Below are 17179 nucleotides of genomic sequence, written 5' to 3'. Positions count from 1 at the left end.
GTGACTTGGACACGAGACGCCATGACGGTTTGCTTGCGCCGAGCCGTTCGAATCGACTCTCTCTTATCTCATTCGTCGATACATGGGCAACGCAACAAGTGCCAAGGGGTTGTCTTGTATGGAAAACGGAGTGGGCATGCGATGGATGTTCATGCTTCTTTCAAGGTGTACTACTAGTACACAAGACGAGCGACAGCCGTCCGGTAAGGATGGCAGAGCCCGTGGGCCAATGCAGCGGTCTCCCAACCCGACGTAGCGCCAAAGCTACACCGACCTGATGGTGGTGCGGAACCCGGCACAACAAGAAAGGACTGAAGGCCTCGACGGCCTTTGTACGCGGAAAAGCGTACTAGTATGAGCGTAAAATCGATGTATTTAACTAATTGCAATCGCAGGGCGCTGAAGACACTGCCTTTTGTCGCTTTAGCATGGAGAATTGGAGATTCCTACGGATACTAGTGAACAGTAGTCTGGATCATGCAGGCATCCTGTGTGCATTGCTTTCATTAAACGCTGTGTACGATGCGAAACGAGTTGTTAGTTGGAGAGGATGTCGAGAGGTAGGGCTGCTCGCTGTCAGCAGGCAAGATCACCTTTCGGCGTTTCAAGCTTATCCGGATGACGTGGCACTGCCAGGCTACCCGTACAGTTTGGATCTGGTTTGGGACGACATCCACAAGCCATGGTTTGCGATTTGGCCCATCGATGTGGCACCGCAAAGTAGCTGGACTCTCGCCACATACAAGCCTGTACACTGTCATACCCTCATACCTCGTTGCTCGTCCAAGGTACTATCCCAACCCAGAGCCAAATCAATAACTGTACTAGTCCCAGTCTACCACAAGCCATGGTCGCCGCCCTCAACGCCGGGTTCGTCAACCTCCAAGGCTGCGACGTATATTGTCCATCTTAAGTGTCAGTCGCAGACACCCGCCTCTAAATGCCCGTCCAAGCGACAGCCGCGACAGCGTTCAGCGTTCAGCATCCGCGACGCAAACGTACAGTGCTCTAAGCCACGTCGGGCGGCGTAGATGGAAGCTTCTTGCCATAGTGGATGCACCAAAACGCCAAGGTCGAGGTGGGGAAAGGCGGCCGTGCCAGCCAATGTGACCAACGACTCGTTCGATACCCATGTTACCGTGAACGACTTGTGTACTTGAATGCGTTCTCTGCCTCGTTGCAAAAGCTCGAGGCAAGATCGCCACGGCTTCAGTCAACTGGAAACACCTGGGCGCGCCGAGAACGTTCGTGGGCTGCGTCGTGGAGCCCTGTCCCGTGACGCAGCCCCTCGACATGCGGCCGTTAGTCCGTTGCCGTGGTTCGATCTTGTTCACGTCCGCTTCCCAGCTTGGTTGTTTCTCGCGACCGTTGGGGCCGCGCGACAGGGACCTTTGGCGTGTCGAGGACGACAAAAGTACTCACTTTTGCTTTTGCCTGCCATGTCGGACACGACCAAGACCAAGACGACGCCGTCGGACGACGCACACTCGATGTTTGAATCGGCGCGCACCAAGGTGATGGACACGGTGCACAGCGCCGAAGACTCGGTGCAGTCGACCTTCCACGGCGCCAAGACCACGGTCATGGACAAGGTGCACAGCGCTGAGGACTCGGTGCAGTCGACCTTCCACGACGCCAAGACCAAGGTGGTCGATTCGGCGTACAGCGCCAAGGACAAGGTGGTCGATTCGGCCTACGGCGCCAAAGACAAGGTGGTCGACACGGTTTACAGCGCCAAGGACAAGGTGGTCGATTCGGTCTACGGCGCCAAGGCCTCGACGGAAGACGCGGCGGGAGATGCGGCGGACAAGGCCCGCGAGCTCAAGAGCCAGGCGGCGGACAAGGCGTATGACGCGAAGGACATGGTCTCGGACAAGGCGAGTGAGATGCAGTCCAAGGCCTATGACGCCAAGGACAAGGTCTCGGACAAGGCGAGTGAGATGCAGTCCAAGGCCTATGACGCTAAGGACAAGCTGGTCGGCAAGGCGGGCGAGGCCAAGGACGAGGCCAAGGATAAGACCCACGAGCTCCAGGAAAAGGCCTGCAAGGTCAAGGATGAGGCCAAGGACAAGGCGTCGAGTGCCGCGGGCGAGGCCAAGGACAAGACACGCGATCTCCAGGACAAGGCGGGCGACGCGGCCGAGAGCGCCAAGGACAAGGCGTCGAGTGCTGCGGGCAAGGCCAAGTCCAAGGCACAGGACGCGGCGAGCGACGACGCGCCGTAGGTGGCCCATGGTGGCGTTGGCGCCAACAGTAGGAAGTAGCCATACGGCCTCTTGCGGCTTCATTTAAGGCCAACGTGAATCCACTGCATTGAGCATTGCGCTTGCTTTTGCGTCCGCCTTGTGATGGGTGACTTTGCCGTTGTACTTCAACAACGCTTCACGCAGCTAACACGGTCGATCATGGTGGAGGAACCGAGCGCAAGGACTCAACTTCACCGCCTCCTACCTCCTGATTGCTTTGGCTCTTGGTGCGACGATGTTGGCGTCAACGTTCTCATCCTCACTGGCGACGTCGGCGCGTCGTTTTTGGAGCAACTGCGGTGTCCGGATAAAATGACGTGGAGCGGCCGTGTGTCGGTGCTATGCACCCACTCACCTGCCTGATGCTAGTCACTTCCCATTTTGATACAAAACCCAACATGTCAGCGCCGGAACAACACGAGACTCTCCTAGAAGCGTTCCAGCTCTCGGCCGCCCACATCTCGGCCGCCCTCACGGCCACGCTGACCGACTTGCACGCGAGCGTGACCGAGACGACGACCTCGTACGTGACCAAGGTGCACGACACGACCGCGAGCGTCGCGTCCAACGTGACCGAGACCAAGGCCAGCCTCCAAGCGTCGCTCAACGAGAAGACGCAAGTGCTCCAGGAGCGCGCGGATGAAGCCACGAAGGAGATCACGCGCATGCTCAACGAGCTCACGGCGCAGGCGCAGCAAAAGTGGACGGACGCCAGCGGCGCGGTCTGCGAGCACTACACGGCTGCGACCCAGGACCTGTACGAGAAGGCTGAGGCGGCCAAGCGCCAGGTGCAGCAGGCACTTGAGGAAGGCAAGAGCCAGCTGCAGCACCAGTACGAGGCCGCCTTTAAGGCCGCTGAGCCCGCCGCCGAGCCCGCGGCCGAGCCTGCCGCAGCGCCGTAACTCTATATCTTTAACATTCGGTGTCTCGATTCTTCTTGTCTTTGGCGGCAAGCTGCACGGATGGCTTTTGGGCGCCATATTGATATTGGATCTGCACAGCGCGCTATAAAAGCCCATATGTACTGGCAATATCAAATATTGCTCATAATCTTGCGAATATCGGTTGGCCGGTCGCCCAATCGTGGGGCAGAAATGTCTTGGATATTGACCAATGAACATCGGATCATTGCCAGGTTTCGTGGGCGAGGATGAACCGGCCGAGCCGGAAGCAGGTCAAGGCCGCGGCTGCGGGAGCCTTTGCCGACCTCGCGGCGACGGTTCGCACCTCGGACGAGACGAGCGACGTGGGCGAGGGCTCCGACTTTGAGCTGCCGAGCGTGCTCGAGCGCCGGGCGCCGCCAAGCCGCCCGACGCGCTTCAGGACACCGCGGGCGGTCAAGCCGGACGTGGACGAGACGCGTTGCGACGACGTGGCCATCTGTGGTCGGGCGTGGGGCGAGTGCACGATCGTGCTGCATGAAGACCGGCACGAGCTCGGTGTCCAAGCGGTCGTCCGAAGCCAGTCACGGCTAGCGATGCCCAAGACGCCCGCCGACCTCAAGACGGAGTACGTGCCATTTGGCGACATGCGGGCGATTCGGTACGTCTCGCCTTGCTCCACCATGATGAAGTCGCGCGCTAGGGTTCTCGATGCGAAGCTTCTCGTCGTGCTGGACCTGCCCGCCACGTCCCGCCTCTGCATTGGCAACGACGACAACCATATCGTACTCAGATTTGCAGACGAGCTCGGGTACCTCCTCGTGCGTGGGTCTCTCGAGCGGCACCTCGGCCGGCAACCCCATCCGATCGCGTACGTTCCATGTTGTCTTCTGGCCCACATGCGCTCAGGATGTTGTAGCGCCGAGGACGTGCCCAGCTACCTCAGCCATCTCACCCGCAAGGGTCCCGCGACGCGCAACGGCAAGCGCAAGTCATGTACGCTCTCGCGTATCGATCATGCTGGGTCATCGTCTTGCGCTAGTGTTTGATCCTGCACCGACGGAGCGGTCGACTCGGTCGGCGGCGACGCTGGACTTTATGCACGAGGGTACTTTGACGACCTTTGCACGCAACGAGACGATCGAGATCCACGAGCCCGAGTTGCCGGCAGCCCGCGGGGTCGGGTCGCGGACGCGGTCGGAGCTCAAGAAGCGCGACGAGGGCAAGTCGCAGGAGGCGAAGGACCGGGTCGTCGTGTGCTACCCGCTCCAGTCGCACAGCAAGTCACGCATTGTGCTCACGGAAGGCGACATTGACCGCCTCCAGCCCGGCGAGTTTCTCAACGACAACCTGATCGACTTTTTCTTCAAGTATCAACTTGATACTGTCTCGAGACCTCAGGGGCCAATAGGTTTTGCCATGCGCAACTCAACAAGCCGGCGAAAGCGACGACGCACTTCTTCTCGACGCACTTTTACTCGGAAGTCGCCAAGGCCGAAGACGGGACTTTTGCCAAGGTCAACCGCTGGACGCGCGCGACGCCCATCTTTGAGAAGCGGTTCTTATTTGTGCCCATCAACGACAAGTCTCGCCTTGGCCTACATCTAGCGTCGTCTCATGGGACTGCGTAGCTGCCACTGGAGCCTGGCCGTGATCTGCCACCCGTCCGGTCTCATCAAGACAAAGCCACAGCCCGTAAGCTATCGAGTGTATAACAAAGTAGGTATACCGCGGTGTAGGTTGTTTTGGACGTTGACGACGATGACGACGACGATGCGATTGTCGCCGAGAGCCAAGACCCCGAGACCGCGCCCGCCAGCGTGGATCCCGTGTCGTCTCAGCCCAGCAACGTGCCCTGCATTCTCTACTTTGACTCGCTTCAGTGCCACAACAAGACCAAGATCACCGCCAACCTTCGCCGGTACCGACGTTGTACCCAAGGAGCTCCTTCCAAGTCATTAGGTTCCTCGAGAGCGAGTACGCATCGCGCTTCCCAAACGACCTGAACACGGTTTTCGATGCGTCGGATGCAGTTTTTGTCGAGCCCGAGGTACTTGCAGCGTATGACTTGTGGTATCTCACCTCTCTCTCGACCGTAGGTGCCACGGCAGAGCAATAGCTGTGACTGCGGAGTGTACCTCTTGCTCTACGCGCTCCAAGTGCTGCAGCAGTTTCCGGACGGTATCTTCCTCCGACACGTGGCTGCGGCGTGCGACCCGCAGTTGACACCCACCATGTTTGACACGGACGTCGTCACCGAGCACCGGGACTACATGCACCAAGTTCTGCTCTCGCTCAGCACCTTTCAGCACCGCCGGTACGAACCTCAAAATTCTTAGTTTCTGAGTTGGGTGGGTTAGCGTCCATGATTCGTCGGCGCAGCTGGCGCGGGAGGGTCTCCAGCTATTTACCGACCCCAAGACGACAACGAAGGAAGAGTATGTGGTGTAGTAAGCTTGCTAACAACTTCGACTACCTCGGCAGCAAGAGCAGAAGGCGGCGCAGACCAGCGACCAGCATGTCGCGTTGCGTTGTCGTCGGGAGTTCGAGGTCGAGCGACCGCTTCTCCGTGAGGATCGAGAGACACACTGCGTCTTTGGCTGCGTCTTTGGCCACCTTGGGGGCCAGTGCGAGCGACGTCCCGCCCGGAACGACCGCCGTCACGTCCTTGAGCGGCATGCTGCGCGGGTGGTCTTTTGCGTTAAAGTGCTTCTTTGGGTTTTGCTGCAGCGTCGACGCCGGTGTCCACGAGAGCACTTGCGTCGCGACGTTAAAGCGCAAGACCGAGGCGTGTGGAGCCTTGTCCTTCCCGCTCTGGTTGTGCTTGAGGACGTCCATGCCGCGGTAGAGGAGCTCACGGAACCCAACGTGCACGCAGTCGTCTCGGCGCTGGTCGTCCTTGGCCGGCAGCTCGGACAGCGTCGACGCCAGCTACCAGACTCGATTCAACCGACCTCCAAGATCGAGGTTGTACCCAGGGATGGGCCAAAAGGTCGGTGGCCGTCATGCGCTCGGCCGGGTCGATGGCTAAGAGCCGCAAGATCACGTCTTGCGCGTCCGGCGACACGCACTGCCACTGCGGGTTCGACGGGTGGAGGCAGCTCATGTCGCGCATGTCGCCGGCCTCGGAGAAGCGCTGGATCTGCTGGAGCGCTGCCGCCGACGCGACGGTGAACGGGAACGCGCCAAACAAAAGCACATACGTGACGACGCCGAGGCTAAAGAGGTCCGACTGCGTGCCTACATGCGATTTGGATACTTGCTGGATAGGATACTAGGATAGATGGATACCGTAGGGTCGACCGTAGAGGAGCTCGGGCGCCGCGTACTCGGGCGTGCCACAGCCCTTCTGAAACTGCATCGTCGGGTCCAGAATGCGCTTGGCGAGGCCAAAGTCGGCGAGCTTGACCGAGTCCTTGTGCAAGAGTATGTTTTCGGGCTTGATGTCGCTACCCAACGACAGATACGTCGACGATGCATGGCAGAGACAAGTTGTCCATGGCATGGCGTACCGGTGGATGATGTTGAGCGCATGAATGTGCTGGATGGCGGACGCGACTTGGGCGATGATGCGGCGCACGTCGTCTTCGGGGAACCGCGTCATTTGGATGAGCCGGTCGCAGAGGTCGCCGTCCGCCATGTAGTCCATGACGATGTAGAACATGTCGTCTGTCTTGTAGACGCCGTGCAGCCCGACAATATTGGGGTGGGACACCTAAGACGACTCAGATCGCTGCATGATTGGAGAACGTACGAGCTTGAGGATGGCGACTTCTTCGAGCAGCGACGGCGTGTGCTTGGAGCACTTGATCGCACACACCTCGGCGGTCATGCGGTCGACGCCCTTGCGCACGACCGAGAAGCTGCCTTCGCCAATCTCGCCCATCATGACGTACTTGTGCAGAAACGTCCGGTAGTAGGGCGGGTCGGGCGTCGCGCTAAAGAGGAGGTCCTCGGCGTTGTGCGTTGGGATGAGCGACGCCTTGCGGTGCTTGGCCGCGTCGTCGCGCCGCTTGAGGAGCTCGAGCTTGGCGCCAATGTCGGTGATCCACGCGCTCGCTTCGTCGGCGGACGCGGCCTTGAGCACGACCGGGTCTTCGACCTTGAGCCACGAGTCGTCGGTTTGGACCACGTTGACGTGGCGCAGCACAAACGTCGTCGGGCTCAGCACTTCGAGCAGCGTGAAGAGGCTGAAGAGCACCTCGAGCGAGGCCACATGGGCGTCCTGCGCAGCGTACCCGAGGAGGCCATGGTCGCGGAGGCGAAAGTACTTGTGCTTGAAGGTCGCGCTCTTGACGAAGCCGAGGCCGACGCGGTGCGTGAGCGAGCCCGCGCGGTACTTCTGCTTGGACGTCGGCGAGAGCAGCTCCTCGGTCGGCAGCAGCATCGGCGGCGCCTCGACGTCGATCACGATGCCATCGGTCGGCGTCGCCATGGCCTTGAAACGGAAATATCGGAATCTTGCGGCGCCCGAGTGCTCATTGGTGGAAATTCCAAAGAAAACGGGTCCAACTAATACGTCATACATGGTTAAACGCAAAACGCGTTAAACGTGCTGCCGCCAAGTCGTGCTCGTTTATCGCTCTGCGTGTGAGCGCGAGTCCAGTGTGTATAAGCTTACATGCACTAGGTGGCAGCAAGGACTTTGTATCGTGGCTTTTGCTCTCGTACACGAAAAGGCTTGGTGCGTCCAATGTTCGACGCGTAGGTTAAAGTGCACAGGGACATGCGTAGGGCAACGCATCAACTTCAAGTGGTCGATCGTTGGCACCAGCTGCTGCACGTGACAGGCCGCGACAGCTCGCCCTCTCGCCTCGAATCGCAAGATTTGTGTACCCCGGGGCGCCATATAGCATGCATGTGCTCGGTGTTTGCACGGCTCGTGGCTTTCCCGCTCCAAGCCACAAGCCATAATGGCGGGAAACGCGACTTGACCTACATTCCGAAACCTCTCAAAATGCATACCCCAACCGCGTTCAACTTGCCAACTTGATATTACCCAAATAGCCGATGCGGTTGCACGCGTTTTTCACGCCGGATTTGCATGACGACGAGCTTGCAGTCCCGATACGAGGAAGCCCTGGGAAGAGGGAAGGTGAATGGGAGCTACCTGCTGCAGGTCGACTTCACGGACGTCAACTTCCGGGCGTATCTCGCACGGGCATCTCGTCGGCGCCGATCACGGCCGGTCGTCGCTGGTCTTTGACCTCGTAACGATCGAGACCGTGGCGATGCCATCGCGGGACGCTGCTGTCGCGTCCCCTTCATGGTCGTCCTTAGTGCTGTACGTCGTTGGATAAGAAAATTTGTGTTTCCGTTTCTGATATTTACCCAAACCAGAGTAAATTATCGACGCGACTGTGGAGGCAGTCCCCTGCACTGACAGTCGTGGCAGCGGCCGTCTTTTTGCAGGAGATGACGTGGCACGCGCATATGCAAGTGCAGGCGCCGAATACAAACCTCCAGTACTAACGCTCCTGTACACTGTACAACACCCGAGACGACCGTCTAGCTCGTTTCGCCTTCTTCTTTTTGTTAACAAGGTGGTTGCCACCGCTCACTCTGCAATTTGCCACGATGCCACCGAGGAAGAAGGGGGCTCTGCACAAGAAGTTCAAGTCGTGGCGCTTCCTCTACGCGGCCCCGCGGCCGGTGGGAGCCTCTGAAGCGCTGCCGTACGCCTTTGACTTGACGCTTGGCGCCCATTTGACGCCGAAGCAGGGGTATCCGGTCGTTCACGTGGGCCCCGCAGCCATCGCTGCTTGCATCAAGGTCGGCGATTACATCGACGCGGTCGCCTACACATGGCGCGAGTACGGTGCGCACGGCCAGCACGTTGATGCCGAAGAACGGGCTGTTACTCAACGTCTCGGCGAGTGTCACCAGCCAGTGGTGCTTGTTCACGTCGTCGCAGACCGCGACGTCACCATCGAAGCCGAGGCCGCTACCAAGCATCAACTGGAGAAACGTCGAAATGCCCTGCGCAATGTCGCCTCGACGCGGCCTGCGAAGCCCGACGACATGGACCAAGCCACATATGAAGCGCAACTCGTGCAGTGGGCTGCCGACTCTCTTCGTGCGTGGGACACCCGCCACCCAGTACCGAGTGGTCCTGCTGCTGTCGCCGGTGGCAATGCGGTCGGTGCGCCTCTTGTTGACGACGCTCACGACGGTCTCGACTACGACGACGCTCAAGATGTCAACGACAGTGTTGATCTTGAGGATGCATCAGACATTAACATCGACCTCACACCACGCGACAACGCTGTTCCTGTGGCTCCTATAGTGCCAAGCGGAATTGAGCCCCAACGTCACGATAACGAGGACGACGACGGTCGCGACCACCAGCGCCAGCGCGTCAACCCCTCTGCCGGTCCGCGGCGCTGCATTTTCCAGCACATCACGGTGTTTATCAGGACGAGCGAAGAGATGCTCAACTTTCTCGAGGCGCTGCCAACCGAGTGGCTCTCGGAGCCGATGGCTGTGCTGCGCCAGCTCTTTCGCGCCAAGGACGCCCGACGTCTCGCAGGCGTCCCCCTCTGGCCCACTCTGGAGCTACCGCGCGGCATTATCTCTGACCCGGAGATTCTTGGCTGGATCGACGGCGCATCAGCCATGTACCCGATGGTTTCCATCGACGACTACAACGCGCCGCCGCCGCCGGTCCACCCCGTGCCATCCATGGCAGCCCTGCAATACATCGTCGCGACGTGGTCAGCGCGTCTCTTCAGCATGGAGATTCACATCGAAGACGCCCGCGCTTGGCCGCTCGAGTCGCAAGACGGCATGGCGGCAGCGCTTCGAGCCGCAAGACGGCATGGCGGCAGCGCTTCGAGCGCTTCCTGCGCTGCGCGAGGTCCAGTTCATCTCGAATAGCCGGTACACGACGTTCGACTTGCTTTCCGTCGTCCAAGTGCTCGCGTCGACCCCTCTCACTTTGGTCTGCTTTGTCCGTGCCGAGTGGTCCGAGGCCATGGTGACGACCATGGTCGCATGGCTGGGCACGGGCTCGCTCAAGACGCTCGTCCTCTTGTCCATTGTTACGACCAATGCGCTCGCCACGACACTGAGCAAGGCGATTGCAGCGTCCGCCACGCTGAGAGAGATCGATATCAGTTACGGGTCGCTGGCGCTGCGCTTTTTCAAGGACGTCCAAGCGCTCCCACCGCAACTCGTCTCGGTCGAGCTTGACGGTTTCTCGCGCGACGACTTGCCGGCCATCGCATCGGTCATCACGAATTCGCGCCTCCGACACATCTCTCTTCGCTATGGCGCCACCGAGTCGCCCGACGCGTACTTCGACAAGACGCTTGAATTGATCCAAGCTCTCGGCCGTCTGCGCTCGCTTCGGTCTTGTCATCTTTCTCATCTCAAGCTCTCACCGGTGTGCGCGCTGGCCTTCTCGACGCTGATGCCACGCCTCACGTCGGCAGAATTCACGGCGAACGGCCTCGATGACAACGCCGTGTTGGCTTTGGCGGCCGTGCTGCCGCACTGCCAACACCTCGAGTGCATCCGCTTCAACGCGCAAGAACTCGGCGACGGTGGCGCCAAATGCCTTGCGGTGGTAGTGCCCTTGTGCCCGTCGCTGAGGGAGCTCAATCTTCGCGAGAACCGCATCGGATCGGTCGGCGCCGAGCGCTGAGCAGCGTTTTACAGCGTCTCAAAGTGCTTGATTTGTCGAGCAACGACATCGACGACGACGGTGCGATCGCACTCAGTCGTGTCGAGCCACATGAAGTCTATCCGGCTCGACAAAAACCCGATCTCGTCCAAAGGCGTGCTCGCAATCGTTGCTGCCCTCGGGACGTGCGAGCACCGCGCCGGCCGCGTCACGCTGTGGCTCTTCCACGATCTCGGCGAGTGCGAAGCGGCGATCAAGCGCCTCCCGAACGAGGCGTGGGTCCAGTTCGACGTCGTTACGCCGCGCGCTGCGTAGCCAGCTGCGTACTTTCTAGTCTTTGCTTGATAACGCCTAATTGTGTCTTTGACGAGTTGTGCGCAGACCAGATGCATCGATCGATAGAGCACCAACGACCAGACTCCCACGACTGTGGTCAGTTCCAGATTCCGCGACTGAATCGGTTGTCCCGATGGCTCTTGGCGCCGCCAAATGTGCAGATCCGTCATTTATGCTTTGCACCTTCAGCTACGATCTCCACGGCGCCCGCTCTCGACGTATATATGTCCTTCCTGGAGGATCTGATGCTACGGCGGCTGCGCTTACTGTGTGTACGCCACTAACGGCGTCTGCCGCTTCCACCTGGTCCTTGGCCATAACAAAATGCCATTTTCGTAAATGCAACGTATATTTCGATAACCCTAATCGTCGTCGTCGCCAGTTCTTAGACTTCCGAGTCGATGAGGATCCACTTGATGCGGCGAAAGCACTTGCGGACGATTTCCTCGAGGACGCCGTACCGACCACTGTACATGAGCAAGTTGTGCATGAGCCGGAGCTTGTCGCCGACGTGCCACATGCGCTTCTTGATCGCGTTGAGCTGCGCGGTCTGGAGCCCCGGCGGAATCACGTTGTCGACGACCGTGCGCCAGACGTAGCCGTCGAGCGGCGCATCGAGTGCGACCGGAAGCCGCAAAAGCTCGCAGCCCGACGCCGTCACCTTGGCATCCAGCTGCGACAGGAGCGTCGTCACCTTGGCCCACACATCCTCTTGGCCGGCAAGGCACTCGAGGACACCGCCGTGCGCGTACTCGGGGTGGTACGGCTCACGGCCAATCACGCGCAGCAGCATGTTGAAGAGCGCCATTTGGTGGCCAATGTTGTCGCCGGGCACGCGGCCAAACTCGGTCAGCATGACCTCGAGCAGCGTGTAGATGCCCATGGCCTCGGCGCAGTCGTGTCGGCACTCCCACATGAGCCGGGCAATCGACGAGTCGACGAGCAGTTGACCTAGCCACCGTCATCCAAATCAGCCTCCAAATGGTCTATAGTCACAGTCGCAATGGCGTACCGGTGGGCGACACGAGGCCGAGCACGTGCATGTACTGCATCGACTTGGCGAGGTAGTTGTCTTCGGGCTTGCCCTGGATGAACTCGGGCAGCGCATGCGTCGACATGCGCGTGAGGACGTCGTCCGTCATAAACTCCGAGAGCGCCTTCTGGAGGTACATGGTCGGGTACAAGCTGTACGGGTTGCCGACCACGTTGGGCAAAAGACCGCGCATGAGCTGCTGCATGCGCGGCCAGGCAAGACCCGCAAACACAATGTTACCCTGGCGATCGAGCCCACGACGACCGGCACGACCAGCCATCTGCTGCGCCATCAGCGAGCTCAGCTCCGGGTCGTCTTCGCAAAAGCAGCACGTGCGGAACGGCATGTTGACACCGTACGCGAGCGAGTCGTCCGAGAAGACGACCGCGAGGCGACCGGCCTGCGCGAGCGACTGCACGATGCGCAGGTAGGCCGCCGGGAGGTTCTCGTTGTAGATACCAATGCCGCGGCGCAGCGACCGCACGAGCGGGTGCCCGTCGTCCGAGTCCTCCGACAGCTCGCGGCGGAGCTGCCACTTGATCTCGCGGAATTCGGCGGCCGAGAGGCGGTGGCCGGGCGGCGTCAGCACAAAGTCCGGGTGCGGCGCGTGAATGTCGGGCGCGTTGGTCTCTTGGAACTCTTGCGCTTCGCTACAAAACACAGTAATGAGCCCCAATGGCCAAGTCATTGGTCCGGAAAAATGGCGCATTTTGCAGGAAAACGCGCGAAAATGCGCAAAAATGCAGCGAAAAGACGTACCGGGCCTGGTCCTCCTGGAGCGCCTTGGACTTGGCCTGGGCCTTCTTGGCGATGAGCTGGGACTTTTCCCACTCTTCGTACTCGGCCTCGACCTTGGCGCGGTAGCCCGGGTACTTGGCGTCCTGCGCGGCCTCGACACCGGCGAGGAGCTTGTCAAAGAGCTGGCGGCAGCGCACGCTGTCGAGCTGGAAGCAAATGGCCGGGATGAGCTGCTTGGCGCACAAGTCGAAGATGAGCGACGTAATGTCCATCTCCGTGTTCTCGAGGTGCGCCGGCGGCGTGTAGCTGAGCTTGTCGAGCACCTGCTGCGTCTCGGCCGGGTACTCGACCGCGAGCTTTTGGAGGCGGCTCTTGACCTCTTCTTCGTACTGCTTGGACTCGAGCAGCGTGATGCGGTGGCACATCGGGTTGAGAAAGTCATCGCCGTCGTCGTCGTCGTCGTCGTCGCCCTTCTTCGACTTCTTCTTGGCGTCCTTCTTGTCGTCCTTCTTCTTCGACTCCTTCTTCTTCGAGTCCTTGGACGACGCCGCCTTGGTCACCATCGTGTCGGCAAAGTACTTCTCGGGCTTGAGATCGGCAATCGCTTCCTTCGGGTACGCCTTGCGCATCTCTCTGTAGAGCGCGTACGTATCGCGGGGCGTAAATGCCAAGTCGCCAGCGTCAAAGCCCTTCTCCTTGAGGTAGTCGAGCGTCACGGCCGCGCACGGGTGCAGTGGCACGACGTTCTTGCCTTCGAGCACGAGGCGCTGGAGGTTGATGAAGCGGCCGCGGTACTCGAGCAAGTGGATCGGGTGCGGGTGGTGGCGCTTCCACCACTCGGCGAGCACCGACGCGTTGCCGATCGTCGCCGAGAGCGCCAGGAACGGGCAGGTAATGCCCTTGACAATGCGCTCGAGCGCATCGCCTTCCGGGCCGTTGAGATCGTGGACTTCATCAAAGACGCAGTAGTCAAAGTCGTAGCCAATGTTGAGGAGCGCGGTTTCGACCGCCGCCGGCGTCCCGACCGCGACGCGGAAGCCTTCGGGCAAGAACACCGTGCCGTTCGTGATGACGCCGACCGCGCCCTTGACGAGCGACTGGAAGAGGGCGGCGACCTGCCACGCGAGCGGTTCGGTGGGCGCAATGAAGAGCACCTTGCCACCGACGACCGTCACGTACGACGAGAGCACCTGGGCCAATGCACATGAGATGCAATCCATGGATGATAGAGACAAGGCGTACCGTCTTGCCGCTACTCGTGGGCGCGCAGACGATGACCGAGTGCTTCATGTCAATGTGCGTCAACACTTCCTTCTGCCACGCGTCGAGGATGAACTTGTTCATGTGGTGCAAGTTGAGGGGCGGGAGGCGGTCGCTCATCTCCGTGAGCTGGAACGGAATGAGCGGCGTGTCCTTGAGGTGGTCCATGGCCTTCTTGGCGTACTTCTTGTACTTCTTGTGGACCGCGAGGTCCTCGTCGTTGCTGATGCGGCCCATGTGCTGGATCTCCCAGAGCGTGTCGATCGCGTCAATGTAGTTCTTCTCCGAGAGGAACTTCTTCTTGATCTCGTAGAGCTGCTTGAGGCGGCCGGCCGGCGTCGCCATCTTCATCGTCATGAGGTTGACCGACTTGGCGTTACCGAGCTTCTCTTCGTCCTGCTTGGCCTTCTTCTCCTCGAGGTCCTTGGCGATCTGCATGCGGATGAGGTCCGCCTTCTTGACGACCGGCGCCTTCTTGTCCTTCTTCGCCTCCTTCTTGGCGTCCTTGGCCGGCGTCGCGGGCGCCGCCGCCGCATCGGCCGGCTCCTCAATGGGCCAGAGCGCCGTCGGGTTGAAGGCGTTCGTCGGCGCGAGGTCGCGCAAGATCACTGGAATGCGCTTGGGGAAGATCTTGTGCCAGTTCACATCATGCATGCCACCGCCATCCTTGCTCATGGTCCTGGAACGAGGGGAAACGGAAAGTGCTCATTGCGAGAGGTCGAAATCCGACACGTCGGGCCAATCAGAACGCGCAGACGCAATGATTTACACCAATCCCAGGCGAGTAGCCGCACGTTCCCAGAGGCTACATAGACGCCACTACACAGCGCCAAGGACGCCCTCGCCCGGCACTATCGTCATGCAAGCAACAAAAGATAGTGTATAGGTCTATTAGAGATTGGTTTGTGGAGCTAGGAGGCTACATACATGCCAATTCTTGCGCAAGGCGATAGTGCGTTGGTTTGGCTATCAATACAAATATCAAGTGTAATGTGATTACCCACCGTAAAAGTTGCGTGTTCTTAACCGGTCATATCCCGTCTTGGCGCGGGCACCAATCGTTTTGGCTTAAATTGCCTCAGAATGGTCGCGCATCCGGATGCGGGCGGCCGCTGGCTGCTCGACCAGCGCTAATCCGACCTGGCTGGCTGCACCGACAGCGTATATACAGGCTTGACGAGCCCTTACTCGGTCGCAGGCTCGCTAGAGGTACAAGCTGTCGGCTTGAACCGACGACGTCGTCAGAAGATACGCACCCGATCATTCTCTGCCGCTGCACTCTGTTCCAATCGCGTCAAAGGAGTAGCCGCGTCTATGATGGTGCCCGAGACAGCAACAACGCACACAAATCCGTGGTCGGAACCCGCTTGTCGTAAAGTGTAGTCGAAGGATCTTCTCTTCCGGTAATGGCGTCACCTTCGTACATGTATGTAGCTGGCCCTAGTATGGATGTACCGTGGCTCCGTTGCTCAAACTAGCTCAGTCTACCACATATCGTGGCGACGTTTATACATGTAGAGCCATCTATGAGCCTTGATGATGGTGGTTGGCTCTACCAGGCAAAGCTGCAGATGTGCGATGATCGTACGTGGTGCTTTCTGATGTTTACGGCGATGCCACCTCGCGCTGACGCACCGAAGACGATGCATAGACTCCTGACGCGCATGGCGTTAGACCTTCTTACTTCTCTGCAGCACCAGGGATACTCGAAGATGGGCGCCAATGATGGTGGATCGACGCTGCTGCGATCTTGCCTCGTGGCAGAGTCGTATGTGATTGGCGTATTTTTGGCGAATCCAAGTTGCCTCGGCCTCGGATTGGTTGAAAAGAAAGGCCAGTGGATGATGTTGGCCATTTTCGACACCGCCAGCGACGCGCAGGATGGCGACCAGCTACGAGGAGAACGTGTGGTTCGCCGCCAAGATGGGCCGCCTCGATGAGCTCACGCGACTGATTGAGGTCGACGGCCATGCCTTTGACGCGCAGGACGACCAGCTCAAGTCGCCCTTCTACTATGGCTGCACCTTCAACCAGCCCGAGGTGCTCGCGTACCTCACTACCCTCTACGCCCGCCGCAACGTCGTCATGCCCGAAGAGCAGCGCGCGTGGTGCATCCTCAGCTGTCTCAATGAAGACGTCCGTCTCTTTCTCGAAGGCAAGACAACGATCGAAGCAGTGATTGCCGACCGCGCCAAGAAGGCCCACAACGAGACCTTGTCGCCGGTCGCGGCCGCGGCCCAAGGCAACATGGCGCGGCTCCGCTACTTTATCAAGTCGGAGCCACTTGTTCTCTGGACGGCGGATGCGGTGTCGGGCAAGACACCGGTCGAGGTCGCGTGCGACGCCGGCCACGCACCCGCGACGGCCACGCTCTTGAGCGCAGCGAAGAAGGAACTCTCGGCTGCAGCGTACGATGACCTCGTCGCACGCTGTGTAGCATCGACGACGCCCGGTAGCTTCATGCACCGCGTCGTCCGTGGTGAGGTGCCCATGAAGGAGATCATGGCCGCGCACAAGCAGGCCACGCCCAGCCCATAGACGTAGCTAAGCTCTGCAGTGTAATCAAGTTTGTGTCGATCTGGGCGTCAGAAGCATGGGGCCAGCATGGGTGCAACACTGCATCGGGTCGTCGTCACCGATTCCAGTTGGCTACTCAGTCTTGCCACTGCTGGACGCATGCGATGCTGGCTTGGAATGGATCGGTGGCGCCAGGATCTCGGATCGCGCTTCGAAGAGTCGAGATGGCGGCAGAAGCAGCATGGCCTGCGACGTCGCCGGCAGGTCGCGTGCAGGTGGCGGCCAGGTGGCGTGGGGTCTTTACGCCGGCGGCGCGCCACGCAGTCGGGCCACGCACAGTACAGCGCGGGCAAGCCCAGCGGTGGCGCCGGTGCTTACGGTTGTACAATGGTCGCCTTCGGTGCGCCTGCCATCTTTAGTTAGTCGATCTCGCTGACGACGACGACGACTCGGCTCGTGAAACGGCGGTGCACCGGCTTTTCGTCGCCCGTTGTGGGGATGTATGTGGTCGAAATAGAATGACATGCCACGCAGTATACTTGTT

General features: G+C 59.9%; 8 protein-coding genes across 9 annotated transcripts; 6 read left to right on the top strand and 2 right to left on the bottom strand.

The window, feature by feature from the left end:
* Nucleotides 1-1318: 1318 nt before the first annotated feature.
* SDRG_11237 lies at nucleotides 1319-2319 on the top strand. Of its 2 annotated transcripts, XM_008617267.1 has the most exons (2): nucleotides 1440-1865; nucleotides 1920-2319. In XM_008617267.1, the coding sequence occupies exons 1-2, from the start codon at nucleotides 1440-1442 to the stop codon at nucleotides 2223-2225; spliced, it is 732 nt and encodes a 243-aa protein (XP_008615489.1). In that variant the 3' UTR covers nucleotides 2226-2319. The 2 variants fall into 2 exon arrangements, with proteins under 2 accessions (XP_008615490.1, XP_008615489.1); XM_008617268.1 differs by having other exon boundaries at nucleotides 1319-2225.
* A 305-nt stretch (nucleotides 2320-2624) lies between these two features.
* On the top strand, nucleotides 2625-3187 carry SDRG_11236 (hypothetical protein). Its single transcript, XM_008617266.1, has one exon. The coding sequence runs from the start codon at nucleotides 2645-2647 to the stop codon at nucleotides 3146-3148; it is 504 nt and encodes a 167-aa protein (XP_008615488.1). The 5' UTR covers nucleotides 2625-2644; the 3' UTR covers nucleotides 3149-3187.
* Nucleotides 3188-3396: 209 nt separating this feature from the next.
* Nucleotides 3397-5578, top strand: SDRG_11235 (hypothetical protein; the record flags this gene model as incomplete). The annotated part of the gene is made up of 10 exons (XM_008617265.1): nucleotides 3397-3788; nucleotides 3831-3998; nucleotides 4047-4123; nucleotides 4170-4497; nucleotides 4539-4712; nucleotides 4759-4822; nucleotides 4867-5048; nucleotides 5090-5177; nucleotides 5227-5444; nucleotides 5488-5578. 10 exons carry the CDS (start codon nucleotides 3397-3399, stop codon nucleotides 5576-5578), a joined length of 1782 nt encoding a protein of 593 aa, XP_008615487.1.
* A 21-nt stretch (nucleotides 5579-5599) lies between these two features.
* Nucleotides 5600-7562, bottom strand: SDRG_11234 (CAMK/CAMK1 protein kinase; the record flags this gene model as incomplete). The annotated part of the gene is made up of 5 exons (XM_008617264.1): nucleotides 5600-6058; nucleotides 6102-6367; nucleotides 6419-6576; nucleotides 6640-6842; nucleotides 6882-7562. 5 exons carry the CDS (start codon nucleotides 7560-7562, stop codon nucleotides 5600-5602), a joined length of 1767 nt encoding a protein of 588 aa, XP_008615486.1.
* A 1142-nt stretch (nucleotides 7563-8704) lies between these two features.
* On the top strand, nucleotides 8705-10772 carry SDRG_11233 (hypothetical protein; the record flags this gene model as incomplete). The annotated part of the gene is made up of 2 exons (XM_008617263.1): nucleotides 8705-9829; nucleotides 9879-10772. The coding sequence occupies 2 exons, from the start codon at nucleotides 8705-8707 to the stop codon at nucleotides 10770-10772; spliced, it is 2019 nt and encodes a 672-aa protein (XP_008615485.1).
* A 90-nt stretch (nucleotides 10773-10862) lies between these two features.
* Nucleotides 10863-11119, top strand: SDRG_11232 (hypothetical protein; the record flags this gene model as incomplete). Its single annotated transcript, XM_008617262.1, has 1 exon — nucleotides 10863-11119. One exon carries the CDS (start codon nucleotides 10863-10865, stop codon nucleotides 11064-11066), a length of 204 nt encoding a protein of 67 aa, XP_008615484.1. The 3' UTR covers nucleotides 11067-11119.
* Nucleotides 11120-11417: 298 nt separating this feature from the next.
* On the bottom strand, nucleotides 11418-14812 carry SDRG_11231 (hypothetical protein). Its single transcript, XM_008617261.1, has 4 exons — nucleotides 14101-14812; nucleotides 12880-14048; nucleotides 12100-12770; nucleotides 11418-12038 (listed from the first exon to the last, which is right to left on the bottom strand). Exons 1-4 carry the CDS (start codon nucleotides 14791-14793, stop codon nucleotides 11473-11475), a joined length of 3099 nt encoding a protein of 1032 aa, XP_008615483.1. The 5' UTR covers nucleotides 14794-14812; the 3' UTR covers nucleotides 11418-11472.
* A 1151-nt stretch (nucleotides 14813-15963) lies between these two features.
* Nucleotides 15964-16701, top strand: SDRG_11230 (hypothetical protein). The gene has a single exon (XM_008617260.1). The coding sequence runs from the start codon at nucleotides 16000-16002 to the stop codon at nucleotides 16654-16656; it is 657 nt and encodes a 218-aa protein (XP_008615482.1). The 5' UTR covers nucleotides 15964-15999; the 3' UTR covers nucleotides 16657-16701.
* Nucleotides 16702-17179: the final 478 nt, after the last annotated feature.

This window comes from Saprolegnia diclina, assembly GCF_000281045.1.
Source record: "Saprolegnia diclina VS20 unplaced genomic scaffold supercont1.40, whole genome shotgun sequence".
In the NCBI taxonomy this organism is placed as follows: Eukaryota; Oomycota; class Saprolegniomycetes; order Saprolegniales; family Saprolegniaceae; genus Saprolegnia; species Saprolegnia diclina.
The sequence above is the reverse complement of the archived record's forward strand: the minus strand, read 5'-3'. Positions and strand labels throughout refer to the sequence as shown.

Excerpts from the sequence above, each read along its gene's own strand:
- SDRG_11236 (XM_008617266.1), top strand. The coding sequence starts at position 2,645 with ATGTCAGCGCCGGAACAACACGAGACTCTCCTAGAAGCGTTCCAGCTC.
- SDRG_11237 (XM_008617268.1), top strand. The coding sequence starts at position 1,440 with ATGTCGGACACGACCAAGACCAAGACGACGCCGTCGGACGACGCACAC.
- SDRG_11231 (XM_008617261.1), bottom strand. The coding sequence starts at position 14,793 with ATGAGCAAGGATGGCGGTGGCATGCATGATGTGAACTGGCACAAGATC. Across the intron at positions 14,049-14,100 it reads CCACGAGTAGCGGCAAGACG|GTGCTCTCGTCGTACGTGAC; the intron begins GTACGCCTTGTC and ends GCATTGGCCCAG. Across the intron at positions 12,039-12,099 it reads CGGCCTCGTGTCGCCCACCG|GTCAACTGCTCGTCGACTCG; the intron begins GTACGCCATTGC and ends GACGGTGGCTAG.
- SDRG_11230 (XM_008617260.1), top strand. The coding sequence starts at position 16,000 with ATGGCGACCAGCTACGAGGAGAACGTGTGGTTCGCCGCCAAGATGGGC.